Source organism: Heteronotia binoei, chromosome 5 (genome assembly GCF_032191835.1).
Source record: "Heteronotia binoei isolate CCM8104 ecotype False Entrance Well chromosome 5, APGP_CSIRO_Hbin_v1, whole genome shotgun sequence".
Lineage (NCBI taxonomy): Eukaryota > Metazoa > Chordata > Lepidosauria > Squamata > Gekkonidae > Heteronotia > Heteronotia binoei.
Window position 1 is genome coordinate 44528569 of NC_083227.1, and position 17192 is coordinate 44545760.

Genomic DNA, 17192 nt, shown 5'->3' on the forward strand with positions numbered 1-17192 from the left:
AAAGAAAGAAAGAAAGAAAGAAAGAAAGAAAGAAAGAAAGAAAGAAAGAAAGAAAGAGTGACCACGTAAACCCCTAACAGAGAATACATTCTATGATGAGGAGCAGAAAATCCTCTTATGAGGCATTTCTCCAGAGATACCCCAGTGATTAATCAATGGCACAAAACAAACCAACAATGAGTCAGCCCAATAAGCAATGCCCCCTAGGGCTTTACGAGACCTACATTAAACCACATGGAGATGATGACAGAAGTTTTCACCAATTGCATGAGAATAGAACTCTTCACTCATATCAGGCAGCAGCCCATTTCGTGATGAAGAAAGATGCATACACCACTGTCAACAATTAATTTCCTGTGGCATTGTAGCAAGATTTTTTTTTAAAGTTTGCCAATTACATCCTTTGTGTAAACAATGACCTCCAGGGCCATATGCAAAGGAGCCTACCAAACTAGAGAAAATCCTTCCCAAAGAGCTAACAATCAGAACATGGGGCTGCCACACCCCCTTGCCTGTTTGACAACCCAGGAGCCAACAGAGCTAAACAAATGGCTCTTAATTAACTTTTGTGTTGCGTGGCAGAGCACTGGTGTTTTCTCAAATAATGAACTAATCCTGGGTAAAGGGGGTAGGCCTGAGCAATGGTCTCAAACAGTGATTCAGTCAAAGCCCCAAACTCCAAGATATTGGAGTGTGTGTGTGCTTGGGGGGAGGAGAACCATTCAAGCTGATTTGATTGCCCTCATTTTGCCACCTGCTAGTTTAAGCCAAAACCTGTCAAAATCCAAAACAATGGGGGCCACTGGCAAAGCAAAACAGTAACACTGTGATACAGAGGTGGCCCCCTCTGCTATAATAAATGCTCACCCCACCAAGAGATCATCAGTCTAGATAGTCTTTGGGGTAGGAGGATTTAATTGGTCACATTTTACTGGGGAGGGGCATATTCAGAGAGACAATGAGAGGAGCAAATCACCAACACCACACAAATCACCAACATCCCATCATGATGGGCACACCAAAGCTGCTGATTCTTTTGGGGTATTTCCTAATCTGGAATTCCCCAGGAGTTTTGGGGAGCTACAGGAGAAGCTCTTCCAGGTGCATCCTGGTTCCAAGAAGCATGGCTTTGTGCTATGACATTGGCTACACCGAGATGAGACTCCCCAACCTACTGGACCATGATACCATGGCTGAGGCTATCCAACAGTCTGCCAGCTGGTTGCCCTTGCTGGCCAGGGAGTGCCACCCCGATGCCCGGATCTTCCTCTGTTCCCTCTTTGCTCCAATCTGCCTGGACAGGTAAGGGCACTTACTAAAAAATGAGGTCTTTATTTACTCTCAGTCTCTGCCTCTTCCTCCTATCACAAATTGCCTTGCATGTCCTGAGTACCCGTGGCAGACTGGCCATGGTGTCAGCTTGCCCAATGGCAAGTCGGCCCCTGATAAAGTGACCTTTCTTAAACTTCAGACAATATGTTAAAAATGTTAATGACCTTTTAGTAGTTTGAAAATATAACAGACATTCCAATATTATTACTGTAATGCAACTAAAATTTATGTGGTATTTAGGTTGCCAGTCTCCAGGTGGGGCTGTACCTTTTTTCCACCTATGTATTTTTGAAATTTTTATTTATTTCTTACAAAAATTAAATGATAGCCTTATAGTTGTGGGTGGGCCCCCTATGTCTCCTGGCAACCAATATTTTTAGACCTAGTCCGCCATTGCTGAGTACTATAGTGCTAATGTATCTCTGCTTTATCTCCATGATAAAGTATAAGAGAGGGTCATACTCATGCTTCTGTCTCAAGTGTTAAAATGTCCTGACAGAGTCCCTTTTGGTTTCCTAGACTGCCCCATTCTGCATATATGTCAGCAAAATTGTGCTGTTTGCCATTACAAAGCTCACTATGGACACCTCCTTATTTCAAACTAACAACTCCATGCCCGCTTTCATAAATTTTCTGCCCTGTATACCAGCACTTCAGTCACTAGTTAAGACAAAACTTGGAAATTTGAAAGATAATCTTTCACAGTTCTCTCTCCTTATCTTAGTGGTTTATCTGCACTCAAAACCAGTTTTCTTGTCTTATGTTGGTGGGTCATCTAACCTTAAAAACACTTGATGTGATCAGTCTACACTAATTACCCGTCACTGGGATAGTGTTATACCAACAAACTACTTCATAAGACAGGAATATATTAGGAAAAATGAGAGTCAGAAATCTAAACCCAGAAAGGAGGATTTGTTCAGCCAGTAACAGAAAAGAAAACCCTACACCATTCTACTTGAGAGTAATAAGCTACAACAGAGCTGGAACAGTTCACTTTATCTTTGAAAGAAAGATAATGTATGTCAGTTCAGGCTAAAGATAGTTCAATGGAATGCCAAAGCATCCTAACAATGTCAGATAGCGGAGGAAAGCAGGAGCCCTGTCTTCTGTGGGGTTTTGTTCCATTCTCCAGCCTACAACATGTTTGGTCCTTAATTTGCAAGTCCAATAGCATCTGTTGTAGCTTAAAGTTTGCATTCAGTAGTACATTAGGTACACACAGTGAAATCCATGAGAATAGCTGATATCAGGGGGCTGTATACTAAAATCTCAGCACAGTTTCTGTTTAGGTACCATATGACACTCTGCTTCTGTTTGGTTAACATCTTTCAGCCCAAAGTCAACACAAGAATTTTACTTCAAAGTGGGGCATGTAAACAACACATTTTTATTCTACTCCCTTGTTGCAGATTCAGACTCTCAAATGCACAGGTCTTCCATACTTAAATAAGTTTGGGACGTATCAGGAAAAAAACACATCACACATCCACATCCACCCAACATATGATTGGTAAAATTAACTGTTAACTGAATGTAATATTGGACATGGTATTGCTTTGAATTTACATCCTTGGCTGCTCTGAGTTCAAATTTGACTTGCATTCCCCCCCCCCCCCCATTGAGATATCTGTATTCATAAATGCCAATTTCTGTGTACCAACACACTCTAGCATGACTTAAGAGACAGAATCCAAGGTGAGGCTTGCTTCCAGCTGAGTTCTGAGATACAAAATCACTGTGCTACAGCTTGGGATGTGGCTGACGGGATGGGGTGTGGGGGGAGGAAGCTGGGGGAATAGCAATGGCAATCCCAGGAAAATGTGGTTGGGGAGCAAAGTATGCAATGTCTGATGCTGGAGGGCTCAGCTTCCACTAACAGGGATGCTATAGAGATGCAAAGAGATGGGAGGGGGAGCTGCAGCTACCTACACACAATCTTTACAAATAATTAGCTCATTGTTAGTATCAGAATGAAACATAATGATTCCACAAGTTTCTATGGGTCAAACAATTCACACCACTTCCCCTCTCCCAGCAAAAGTCAAACATCATTTACTATTAAACCATTAACTCAATTACAGTAATGGAATGGGGCTGCTCTAGAACTGATAAGAGCCATTCCTTCTTATGAGAAAGAGTTCTGAAACTGATGCAATGCTCTGCCTCTCTCTCCAGGCTCATCTATCCTTGTCGTAGCCTTTGTGAAGCTGTTAGGAGCAGCTGTGCCCCAGTCATGGCTTGCTATGGGTACCCTTGGCCTGAAATCCTGACCTGCAACGAATTTCCTGACGATCATGAGCTGTGCATCTCTTCAATCACTGATGAAAGTGCTTCAAGCAAGAGAAGTAAGGCACTGCACTTCTTTATACACAGTTGTGCAACAAAAAGTCACAACATGCAACTTGATAGCAATTCACAAAGCAACAAAACTGCAGGGGTGTGAGACCCCTGCGTTCTGTATGTTCTGCTTGGGCTTTTCTCAATGCACATTAATTTACAAGAACCAAACAGTTTACCAACAATTTCCTCATATAATGCTGCTGCAGGGTTTGGCTAGAATGAGACTGTAGGAAGCAAGGGATGGGGTGGGGATCTATCATGTTTGTCACATGATAAGATATCAAAGCCCAAGATCAAAATAAAACTGTTTCTTCTAAAGTAGCAGTTGTGATGGGGGGTGGTGGCAAAAGTTGTTCAGTTCTGAACTACATCAACACCACATAACCTTTTGGTTCTGTAGAAACACTCATTGGCTCTAGCTGTTTGGTGCTGGAAGTGGATTTCTGAGGCAGAAAGGTACAGGTCTTAAATAATAATAATAAATAAATAAATAAATTTTATTTTTATATCCCGCCCTCCCCCACCAAAAGGCGGGCTCAGGGCGGCTCACAGACATGACTACGTCATGATTCAATTAAAAGCAGATAGACATTATGAATACAATACAATTACATATATAGATTAAAATACATAAAAATAGGTGCTATAATTTCTGGTGTCACAATTACATATTATCAGCTTCAGTTACAACATAAGATGGCTAGAGTTAGAATGATTTTATCAAGTTAGTCTGGTCCTAATTCAAATGCGAGTTGGAAAAGAGAGGTTTTGCAAGCCCTGCGGAACTGGTTCAGGTCCCGCAGGGCTCGCACCCCCTCTGGGAGTTGATTCCACCAGCGCGGGGCCACTAATGAGAAGGCTTGCTCCCGAGTTATCTTCATTCTAGCCTCTCTTGGCCCAGGGATTTGTAGGAGGTTTTGGGAGCTAGATCTTAACGCTCTCCTGGGGATATATGGGGAGAGGCGGTCCCTGAGGTAGGCAGGTCCTCGGCCATATAGGGCTTTAAAGGTAATAACCAGCACCTTATACCGAACGCGGTAGACGACCGGTAGCCAATGCAGATCCCGCAGCACCGGCCGCACATGTTCCCACCTAGGTAGTCCCATCAACAGCCTGGCCGCTGCGTTCTGCACTACCTGAAGTCTTCGCGTTCGGCACAAGGGCAGCCCCATGTAGAGGGCATTGCAGTAGTCTAGTCTTGAGGTGACCGTTGCGTGGATCACAGTTGCTAGGTCGTCGCGTTCCAGGAAGGGAGCCAACTGCCTCGCCCTCTTGAGATAGAAGAAGGCGGATCTTGCGGTGGTAGCTATCTGGGCCTCCATTGATAACGAGGATTCCAGTAGCACCCCCAGGCTCTTGACCCTGCGCACTGGTGTCAGTGGCGCACCGTCAAAAGCTGGCAGAGTAATCTCCCCCCCCGGTCCGTCCCGACCCACGCAAAGGACCTCAGTCTTCGTTGGATTCAACTTCAGCCCGCTCAGCCTGAGCCAGTCAGCCACGGCCTGTAACGCCCGGTCCAAATTTGTAGGGACATCACCAGTCCGGCCTTCCATCAATAGATAGAGCTGGGTATCATCAGCGTACTGATGACAACCAAGCCCATACCTCCGGGCAAGCTGGGCAAGGGGGCGCATAAAGATGTTAAACAATGTCGGGGAGAGAACTGCCCCGAGGCACCCCACAATGAAGCGGGTGTCTCTGAGACAGCTTCCCCCCAATTGCCACCCTTTGTCCCCGATTTTCAAGGAAGGAGGAGAGCCATTGTAAGGCTAGCCCCCGAATTCCTGCATCGGCGACCATATTATTTCACTGTGGGATCAACATTCTGAACAAACACTCTCTAGGGAACAGACAAAAGTAACTTTCTTCCTCCTGTGCTTCAAAGGAAGCAACAGTGGCTCTGTTTACATGCTAGCACCCTCCAAAATTCCTTGGGTTACATTAGTGCCAGAGAAATACTGTAACTTTCTGTGTTCCAGTAGTACCCCAAGCTAGCTGCAGGGACTGTGAACTAGAAGAACCAACCTCTGCCAAGGAGATCCTGGAACACTTTTGCAACAGTGACTTTGGTAAGTAAGCTACTGCTTCCTGCCCTTTAATCACGCAAAGAATTTCTGATGAGTAGACTTGCAAGTGTGCGTGTGTGTATACCAACATACTCAAGAGGCCACTGTCATTCCCACATGCTCCTTTCTTAAATCTGTGGAAAAAGTGTCACAAATTACAGTGCTTTTCTTAAGAATGTAAGAACATAAGAGAAGCCATGTTGGATCAGGCCAATGCCCCATCCAGTCCAAAACTCTGTGTCACACAGTGGCCAAAACCCCCCCCAAGTGCCATCAGGAGGTTCACAAGTGAGGCTAGAAGCCCTTCCACTTTGCCCCCCTCCCCAAGTACCAAGAATACAGAGCATCACTGCCCCAGACAATTCCAATAAAATGCTGTGGCTAATAGCTGCTGATGGACATCTGTTCCATATATTTATCCAATCCCCTCTTGAAGCTGGCTATGCTTGTAGCCACCACCACCTCCTGTGGCAGTGAATTCCACATGTTAATCACCCTTTGGGTGAAAAAGTACTTCCTTTTATCCATTCTAACCCGACTGCTCAGCAATTTCATTGAATGCCCACGAGTTCTTGTATTGGGAGAAAAGTACTTCTTTCTCTACTTTCTCCATCCCATGCATAATCTTGTAAACCTCTATCATGTCACCCCGCAGTTGATGTTTCTTCCAAGCTAAAGAGCCCCAAGCGTTTTAACCTTTCTTCATAGGGAAAGTGTTCCAAACCTTTAATCATTCTAGTTGCTCTTTTCTGGACTTTTCTCAATGCTATAATATCCTTTTTGAGGCGCAGTGACCAGAATTGTACACAGTATTCCAAATGAGACCTTGGGGGAGTTTTATCACTCTTATCTGGCTATGATGTTGCAAAAGCACCACCCACCAAAATTCAACATTAGCCAATAAAAGCTTATGTATACACTTAACTACAGAAAGGACTGTACCAAAAGGTTTCTATACAAACAAGAATGCAGTACTCTCCTGGAGTTAAAACATATCTGATTAGCACATCCGGGAGTATTTCAATGGGGGGAAAAAACACTAACATGGAAACTTGTTTTTAAAAATCAAATCATCTTTCCAAGAAAAGTCTTCTTTAAACAAAAGAAAAAAAACACAAAATTAGACATATTTTATTAGGGTATAAAATACAGAAATAACAATAAGAAAATGTGAACATTAATACTATTTGCAGTCGTTACAGGAACTGTACAATTTTCAAGATTCAGATCATAAACAGGTCTGCTATGAATCCACATTCTAATCTTGAAGTAAAGAGACAGTCCTAGGAACAATGATGTATATATCCCTCCCCTTCTTCCGGGTTTTTTCCATCGCTGTACTTTAAAGGAAGCTCAGACAAGATGGGGAAAGCGGAGGAATGATCTCACAATGTATGTGGGTTCCTCAGTCAGTGCTGAATTTTCTCCTGAGGTCAAGGTGCCACTAAAGATTAATTCATTTTCTATAAATTTGTTAATGTAGGTTGTGGGTAAACAGTGTTTGAACTTCTAATTTCCTACACAAGATTAGAATTCTAGCAGGGAAATCTGTTAATTAACAGATGGATTCTGAAAGGCTAGGCCATCAAGACACAAGGAGATTTCCACTGTTTACATTTAACTAACACTTATCAGAGTCCTCCAACAAGTAATATCTGGGGGAAAAGGAGAGTGGATTATTAATCTGAATCCTCATTATGTCACTGCACAGTGCTGAAAGGGGGAAAATCTGGCACAAAGTAATTCTTGCAATTTATAATTAGGATTCCTTTATATACAATAAAAGCAGGATGCTACTGTAATTGTGACACAAATTGCCTGGCAGTTGGAGCCACAGGCAGAAGGCTTTGCGATGCTAAGAATTTCATGAAGATATCTGAACATATGTGTTGCTAATATCAACATATAATTATTCTCCCTAAAATAAAACTTTTTTTTAAAGAGAAAGATTTGCTGTACTAGGGAACTGCCTGACAAATTGCAATGGATGTTGAATGAAACGGTAGGCGAGTGGATAGTGGATTGTATGCCCTCTACATGCAGGGGTGTTGAACACAGTTCTTATAAGGGCTGGATCCGACATAAATGTGACCTTGTTGGCCTGGGCCATGAGGTCATAAAATGTAATGCCAGGTAGCAGAGATAAATTTTATTAAAGACACAAACACAATTAATTTCTTAAAAAATCAAATGTGCTTAAAGCATTAGCACTCATTGGTCTTAAAGGTGCTTTGTATCTCCTGTGCGATCCAGGGAACTGGGCAAGGGAAGCTCTGGCTCCTTCCTTTCTTCCCCAGAGAAAAGGGGGGTGGGGAGCCAGCCGAAAGAAGAGAGGCTTGGCTTAATAGCTCTGTTGTGCAATTGAGAGAGCCTGGCAAAGCAAGCTATCCCTCCCCCCCACAAGGGGGAACCTCAGCCAATGGAGAAAATAGAGGCTTTGCTCTGTAGCTCCTGTGCAATTGAGCAAGCTCCTGTGCAATTGAGCAAGCTGTAGCTCCTGTGCAATTGAGCAAGCTGTGATGCAGAAGGAAGCAATAGAGGGAAAAGGAAGCAGACAACAGCCAGTTGCTTGGGGGCCTGATTTGGCCCCTGGGCCACATGTTTGACACCCCCACTCTACCACAACAAAATAAACAGTGTAAAAGCCTCTTTCATTGACTTTCAGATTTCTCTAATATTGTTTGTTCCAGCTGTGAAAATTAAAATTTCCAGGAAGAACAAGACCTCTACCATTGCTGACTTCGACCTTGACTCAAAGTTGGAAGTTCTGAAGCACGGTCCCCTTCTCAAGACTGAAACTTACTCCAAGTTCAAGCAGTGGCTGGATCTAGATGCCACCTGTGTTCACAACATCATGAGAGGCACAAACACCGGGGTCTATGTGATAACTGGGGAGGTGCAGAATGGCAAAGTGGTGATGGTGAATAAGGCCTATGCATGGCACAAGAAGAACAGAAATCTACAAAGTGCCGTGCGGAGGTGGAGGCACTACAAGTGCCGAACCTGAACTGCTTTCAGCCCCAGTGTGAAATCCAACCCAATGACAGAAAGTTCCTTTCTTTCTTCCTTGTACATAGGAGGTGCCAAGGCCTCATGCATACCAGCCTGTATTGTATCTACTTGCAACAGAGTTAAAATTAATGGATAGCCAAGCAGTAAGCCATGCACCACTGTACTGACCATGATTTTCAAATTGTGTTCTGAGGAAATGTGGGATTCCTCAAAAGCTTATCGAAGGTCCTTGAAAGACAACATAAGTAATCACAGATGAGCATTCCTACTAAACTTCATGTATGCTTATGTTCCCCTATGTATAGCTGCAAGGCATACAGTCTATTCACATAGGACAATAGTGGACCTTAAAGTCCTGACCAGGTCTCCCAACTATCCACCCTAGGACATCCCATAGAATCCTCTGCAGTGTGCCGGTATTCAAAAGCAGAGATGGGAGTTCAGATGCATGTGGAAACTGCTTTCTGAAGGTAAAAGTCCTGAAAACTATGCTACTTAAAAGATGCTGTGGAAAATCTCCATTAAGGAAGAACACACTCTCAATTACTGCCCCTAGGATTGTAAATTTGAATGTATTGACTTCTTTATCCCACTGCAAGGAAAGCCCAATAATTAAGAGATGTATTTTAAAAGCCTATATAGTAATAGGAATGATAATCTCTCAGGTTATTTGCAACTTTACACCCCATCCCCCAGGGGAAACCCTTTTTGGGATTTGCAAGTTATAAATACTGTGTATTTAGAAATCAATGACAGTGGTATGTTCCTTGACAATGCTTGTGCATTAAAGAGATTTTAACAGGAAAAAAAAACTAGTATTGTTAAGATTACATCTGGTTGTTTATGAACATGCCAACTCCAGAAGTGAAACTGCTAACACAACATTGACAACTGTATATCTTCTGAGAGGAGATTAAACAGTCTGGTTGGGGAGCGGAGTAAGACTGGAAACAGGAGGAACTGTGCATCACTGGCAAAAATAGGGATCAGAAAGAAAGGAGGTGGTCGGCGAAGAAAAAGAAAATTCAGGAAAAAGGGAGGTAAGAGATGCGGGCTCTCCAAAAGAAAGCTGAAAGAGTATGCAGACAGACAAAGCAGGATCTCTGAAGAAATGCCAGAAGAGGCAGGGAGATAAGATAAGGAATAGTTAAGAAAGGGGTGCTGAGAAAGAAAGCTATTCCGTCTAGGAAAGGCATGGGGGAAAAAGCTTTGGAGGTTAGGTGACTGGACTAGAGAGGTCAAAGAGGCTGAGAAGAAAACTAGTGGGAAGAGACAGACCTAAAACTGATTTGAATTACTTGAAGTTTGGTTTATTACTCTCCCCACCCTCCCAACCACAGTGTTGATAAATGCTGCAAATATAAACCTTATAAACCTTGTATGTATGTTTTTATGGAAGTTGGATATAGGACACTGAGCAAAAGGTCAAAAGTAATTGTGATATATAAAAACTATTACATAAACTGAGGGACCAACTAAATATTATAATCTGGATGTTTAATCCATCATCACAACAATTATTTGTTTTATAAATGGACTGACTGATGATGAGGAGTGCCAAAGGCTACCTGCCCACCCCATGGCTAAATCTGCTCTCCCGCATTTAAGACCAACGTGACATCCATTTATGCGCACTGCCACAAAGGACTGAGAATAACTATTCCAAGTAGCCTTCAATTATTTCCTCTTTAAAACCTTACACAAATTCCATCAATCACAGTTATACAATACATATTTATACTGCTCCTTGGTTACTAGTGCTGTGCTAACTGGAGTCATATTCTTCTGGGTTTACATGCAATAAGTAGAAGTGATCCATAATGACTGTGATGAATTGGACAGAATGGCCATAATCCAGCAGTCCAATAAGAAAAGAAACAACATCTCAAGATATTTGGTGTGTCTCATTCTCTCACCTAGTAAAAGGATAGGAGTTCATGACAGGACATAACAGAAATGTTTCCAGCAGCTTATATTTCTTACCAAAAAGAAGAGGTTTCAGACTAAGAGTTTTCATGTAATGGACTTTGTTAGGGACCAGATCTACCTTCTGTTTATGACCCACCTTGAAAAGAAAGCAAAAGGAATTAACAGTTAGACCCCAAACAAAGATATCAGCTCCAGTATTCTAAATCACATCACATACATTCACTAATTGCTGTAAAGTTCAGGGTAGGAGCAACGGTTCCAGCCTGGTCAGAAAGTTTTTGACTCCTGGCCCACTCTTGGGCAGGCTGAAAATATTGCTTCTCCGTGCTGTTGCACAAGAGCCATAATGCTTTCAGCCCTTCTGCTATTTAACCAAATGCTCATATACACAGAGATATGAAGCACAGTGTTTCCCAATCCTTATTTTCCCATAGAAAACTTTCCATTTGAAAAGGTTCATTGTTTAGTTTTTAAAGACTTGTAGAAACAACAATGAACAGATGTTATTTGTGGAAACAAAGATAAATGGATACCATTGCCAATATGGCATTAAGCAAGTTTGGCAGTTTCAAAGATTTAATTAATGTGTTTCAGCTGATTAGCTGCAAGATTTGCTTTATTGATTTGCAAACAGAGTGGGGGAGTAATACCAAAAACACATATAATGATTCAAATTTCAAAAATAAGGCTACAAATTCACCTAAAAGGCTGTGCAGATTAAATTAAAACAAGAGCTAAAAGTCTTATTTATATGCCTCCTCTCATCTGATGGAAAGGAAAATGTAATAACCTATCTGATATGGAGTTAATGCAAGTGACAATGAAATGGAGGTGCCCCAGTGATCTCCATAGAAGAGAGCTACATTTTATTGTATTGAAAGTGGACAGCTGCACTTGAGGAGTATCATTAACAGATATTTGGATGTGCCAAAACTCACAGATCAACAGTTTCTGTAACCCCCCCCCCCAAAAAAAATTATACACTGTAAGGGAAGTGCATACTCTGCTGTCTTCAAGTATTTACAGGTTATTATTTGAATAAAAATAATTTTCATAACTTCCTTTGAATTTGTTCAACTGTAAGTAATATTTAAAGCAGACTTGATTCACTTTTTCTCCAACCAAACAGAACCCGCTCTATTAGTCTTTAAGGTGCTATCATATTCTTGTTTACTTTTTTTCTGCAAAAGACTAACACAACTAACCCTCTGGAACTGATTGCAATATGCATGGTAGCAAGTCATTAAACACTACTCCCCGCCATCTAACTCAAATTCACTACAACTGTAGTGAAGGAGCCTTTAAAAAAAGTGGACAATACAACAAGCCCAATCTTTTTACTCCAGCACTTTAGGGATTTTTTTTTTAGCCCCTCAGTAGACTATTTGTTCATCCAGCCAGATTCACTGCACCATTTCCTATTATTATTGTTTGTGACCTACTTGAAAAGCTAGGCACTGCACAGACCATAGAAATAACAAAAGTCCCAGCCCAGAGGGTTTACACTGTAGTCACATTTGTGTTGGCTGCAGTAAAGCCATTCTAGTTTCCTAGCATGCTGTGCTAATCCTAACTGTGGCAACCAGAGGCCAAGAGATAATGACTAGGCCAGGGATAGCCAAACTGTGGCTCAGGAGTCACATGTGGCTCTTTCACACATATTGTGTGACTCCTAAAGCCCCCACTATCCTGTTGGCCGGCAGCTTGGCAAATTCATCTAAAGTTGCTTTCTTTCTTTCCTTCCTCCCACATCTATTTGCCTTCCTTCCTTGCAGCTTTCAAACATCTGACGTTTATTCTATGTGGCTCTTACGTTAAGCAAGTTTGGCCACCCCTGGACTAGGCTAACCTACATATCCATCTCAGCCATGCTCCTCTAAACCCCTCAAAAACCGTTTTATCCCCCCCCCCTCAATACTTTGTGTGCTTTTACAGAAAAAAGAAAGCACACTTCTAAAAAATGAACACTCTGCTACCTTTAGTTATGCCCATGATTGCTATGACATTCCATGTCATGACAATCCTAGGTGGAATGTCAAATCCATCAGTGAGAACAATAATTCACGTAGTGTCAAATCCTGACTGTGTCATTCATTGTACAAATCACAAGGCAATCCAACCCTGGTCATGCTGTCCGAGTCCCATTAACATCATCCCTACCCCACCCCCAATACAGATCACTGTATACCTTTCCTGGCTCAACAGACAAAATTATATCATTTCTCAGAGCAACAAACAAGCTTTTGAGATTCACCCATAGAAGAACTCTGTGAAACCCCCAACACTTCCAACCTTCTGCACCAACTTATTAAGCAAGTAAATTATTTTATTTACTGTGCTTTCTTATCAGGCCACCATGCAGAAGTATTTCCTTCCTGGCCATTCTGGCTGCGGCCAATAACTAAGCTTATTCCGTAGCAAACTGCCTAATGCTGTATCATGGCTGTACTATAGGCTGTTCAGTGACAAAAGGGCATGCTGCATGGAACCAGTTAGCTCTCAAAGGCTGTATTTTGCACTGTCACTTCCAAGTTAGCAGTAAAGGCATTCACTGGGCAATCCTGTTCAGAGTGACATCAAAATGCTGTTCACACTTTATGCCAGCCCTCCACTAAAAAAACCCTCCAGTTATTAATATGTTGGCTGCTGAGCAGTGTTCCCTCTAAGCCAAGTTAACGTGAGCTAACTCACAGATTCTTAGCCTCCAGCTCACACATTTTTTTCTTCGCTCAGGATGACCCCAGAGCACAATAATTTATCCAGCAGCTCACAACTTTAATATCAGTAGCTCACAAAGTAGAATTTCTGCTCACAAGGCTCTGCAACTTAAGAGGGAACATTGCTCCTGAAATGTAAAAAGGCTTGTTTGTTCTTCACCTGGCAGCTGTTTCAAGCAGGGGCAAAACTATCCTTACTTGAAATTTCGAGCACAGTCGTCGGAGGGGAATGTAAGAAAGCTGCCAACTTTCTCCCCACCCGCGACACTGTTTCTGTGTAGTCTTTAGCCGCCGTGCAGCAATTAGTCAGCAAGTAAGCTCGCCCTCCATCTCCAAATTGCACGCCAGGAAAAGCTTCACTTGCCGAATTCGTTTCCCACACAACTGTTAAAGGCACAGAGACCCTGAAAGAGCAGGAAGCGGGAAGAAACCCCACAGCAAACGCACTGCTGCTCTCTTCATGTGCGACATCCCATCCCCAACAGAAGAGCGTCTAAAACGGGTCCCCCTGATTCGTGCGAGCCAACTAAAGTCAGCCAGCGCTCCTCCCTCCACTTCCTCTCGTTTTACAGACTAGCCAACGCCGTGAGTTCGGGCTGTGCTTGCCTTGATGCCTTCGAGGCGAGGCAGGGCATGAGAGCTGGAGCTGCCCGGCGAGAAGGGTAACGCGGGCGAGTCCTGAACGGGGCTAGGAGGCTCTTTGCCCTGCTCGGGATCTCCATCGTCGGAGCTGATGTGCACGAAAAGTAGCAAGCCCAACACGTTGAGCACGTAGAGATGCGCGAACACCATCAGCACGACGAAGTAGGGTCGGGAGCACACCGCTCGCCGCCCTATGGGGGGCCCGGGCAGCGGCGGGTCCTCGTCTTGCCCTGCAGTCGCCGCCGCCACAGCTGCCCCAGCCGCGGCAGCCATCCTAGGCCCAAGCCAGCCTTCCCAGGCGCTGAGCGACGGGCCGTTACCAAGGCAACCTCCCCGCGGAAATCTGTGGGAGGGAGAGCGGGCGGGAATCTCTGCCGACTAGCGCCATGACGATCCGTCCTGGCGCGCCGCCGACTGGCGTTGCGTCATCACGCACCGCGAGAAGGCCAGGCTGCGTTTTCCTCCTTGGCCTCTATTTTGGCTTCAGGAGTTTTAGACGCGGCCATTTTGGTTGCTGGCGCGCGGTTACCTGTATATGGCCCCCTCCCTATCTGACATAGTAATGCTAAGGGAGACCATTTTAAGAGAGGGCAGCGCCTTCGCTCGTTCTGGACCTACCACCATTTTTAGTGAAGGCAAAACATTCTCACGTGCTGTTTTGTTTTTGATGCCCGTATTTGCATAGCAGCGGCTGGTAAGTTTACTGGGCTGCCGCAGCCAGCAAGCCCTGTCAACAGAAAGTGAGCTACTTCTGAAAATTGCCTCTGCCGGCATGCGGTTTCTTTCTTTGAAGGCTAAAGCAAAATAAAATAGAACTTCCTTTCAAACAAAAATACACCCCTCTACTGCCCGACTATTAAACACCTTTTCTTCAAGAGAAGGGCATGTCCCCTAACCAACCAAGGTCATGTACCCTGTGGGTCTAGCTAGCCACTGCCATCCAAGACGGCTAGTATTTATCCTACGCAGAAGGTATGAAATTCTGGTTGTCACTGAACCATGAAAGGAAAACACCTTCAGATTTAACCTTTCTGCATGCAATGTTTTTGTCCTTCATTCTCAGGAAAGGTCTTCCAGCAAACCACTGAATAATTCATTCCTGGATGGGTGGACTTACAATTAACTTCTACACCCATGAATCTCCACCTCACTGTGGTATAATGCCAGAGAGGCTACCCTCCAAAGCATCCATCTTCTCCAGGGCAACTGATTTGGAGAAGAGTTATTAATTCAGGGAGATCTCCAGCCATCATTTGGAAGCTAGTCAACCCAATGAGAATCACTGATAATGGAGCTGAGATCAAAGCCAAGCCTCCATTGTGTATGTAGTCTCAATATGTTCAAATTTACAACACTTATGTGAAATTGACAATATCTTCAGAATTCAAACATTAGGTTCTCACACAAACATCTATTCAACAGGAACAAGCACAAAATCTTTCAGAAGAAATTCTCAATACATATTAAAACTCTTAAAAGGTTCTATGATTGTAATTTTTCATAGATGAGAGCCAAGAACAGAAAACTCTAATCTATGAAAAAATTAGAATCTTTAAGGATTTTAATATTATATATCGAGAATCCCTTCTGAATAATTTTTGTGCTTGTTCCTATTCCATAGATCTTTATGTGAGAATCTGTTTGGATTTTGAATATAGTGAAGATATTGTCAATTTCACATAAGTGTTGTAAATTTCTTGGACATATTGAGGCTTTGTTTTGATCTCCACATCCCCTGGAGGTTGGCAACCCAATGCACAACTACAATGACCTGTCTGGTTAAAAAGACTGTTGGCCTAATTAATGAGGTAGAGCCTTCCCCATCCATTATTAAGTCAGGAAGTTGGCCATCCAAAGGTGGACATAAATGTCTTCTAACTCCTCAAAATTGATACAACAATTGGAGACAACACTTCCAGCTTTCAAACCTAATTGTCTCCCCTTTTATTGCTTTCCCTTTTCTCTTTTTTTAAGATAGAATGGTTGATATTAGTAAGGGAAAAAAAGACACAGCAGATTTTAAAATTAGAAATACACAATTTATTTCAAATAAACAATTTGGGGGCCTTTAAGGGCTCTTTCCTTTGCCCCTCCCCCTCCTAATGCCAAAAAAAGTGTTGGCAGTTTCTCAAGATTGCATCCCCCCCATACCTCAGTGAAGGAGAAAGCAAAGGCAGCCATGATAAAGTAGCACTCTGCATAATTAAAAAAAGCTCCCATAGCAGAAGGTACTACCTGAAAACTTTGAACAGTCCAGACTTGAGTGAGCACAGAAGAGACGTTTCCATGAAAAAAAGTTGAAACAGATTTTTTTTTTAAAAAATAAGTGAATTAAACAGTGCAATATTATAGAAAGTAGTCTGGTTCTTCCTGGAGCACTAGTGCATCACATTGCACACATAACAATCACAATATGTGTTTTAGGTTGTCAGAACTCCTCTTTACTGCAGTGGGTGATGTGCTATTAGACAGCAAGTACATACCGGGGTTAGAGGATCTCACTCCTAGCTTAACAGCTTCTTTTGGTATCTCCATGCAAAACTCTGGGATTACAGACTCATCCACCTGACAGCATTCTGTCTAACCTGAATGACTCCAATGTTCACTATCAGAAGCTGGTGCAGTGATATTGCCTTAGCTGTTCTGTATTTCTTTGTAAAAGAACTGAATGCGTTAAATGTAAGCAAAGCCAAAATAAAATTGAGCACTGGAGTCAAAGGTGAGCCAAACCAATAAAATAAATAAAAGCATCCCAGTAACAATGAAGAGCTGCTAGGGTGGCATTTGCTGAAAGAGGAAGATGAGCTCCCAGTATTAGGGCATTAACTTACTATGGGTGAAAGGGAGTACCTGTTTACACACACTGGGCTCAAAGACCATTGATTCTTACTTGCAATCTTGCAATGGCAACTGGCTTGATACGAACTGCAAGCTTTTTTTTTTTTTAAAGAAATCTATCTATATACTTTTTGTAGCCTGTCTCCATCAATGGCAACATCTTTTAGGAAAAGCCTGAGCATCATGAAGTTCTCAAATAGGAAGGATATACTAGAAAGATAAACACACTGAGCAGATCTATAAACTTTCCAGAACTAGACAAAATGGTTTACTTGAATCCTGCCCTGATCTAAAAGAGGTGGCAGCCCATATG

At 42.8% G+C, this 17192-nt stretch overlaps 2 protein-coding genes across 2 annotated transcripts in view; one reads left to right on the forward strand and one right to left on the reverse strand.

The window, feature by feature from the left end:
* Nucleotides 1-14430, reverse strand: part of P4HTM (prolyl 4-hydroxylase, transmembrane) — a 29743-nt gene extending 15313 nt beyond the window's left edge. The window contains exons 1-2 of the mRNA XM_060239391.1: nucleotides 14006-14430; nucleotides 10737-10818 (exon numbers count right to left, since the gene is read on the reverse strand). Of these exons, the coding sequence (XP_060095374.1) occupies nucleotides 10737-10818; nucleotides 14006-14314 (391 nt within the window). The 5' untranslated portion in view covers nucleotides 14315-14430. The remainder of the gene's footprint in view (nucleotides 1-10736; nucleotides 10819-14005) is intronic.
* On the forward strand, nucleotides 1001-8748 carry LOC132571003 (secreted frizzled-related protein 5-like). The gene is made up of 4 exons (XM_060237639.1): nucleotides 1001-1302; nucleotides 3511-3680; nucleotides 5655-5744; nucleotides 8432-8748. The coding sequence occupies exons 1-4, from the start codon at nucleotides 1007-1009 to the stop codon at nucleotides 8746-8748; spliced, it is 873 nt and encodes a 290-aa protein (XP_060093622.1). The 5' UTR covers nucleotides 1001-1006.
* Nucleotides 14431-17192: the final 2762 nt, after the last annotated feature.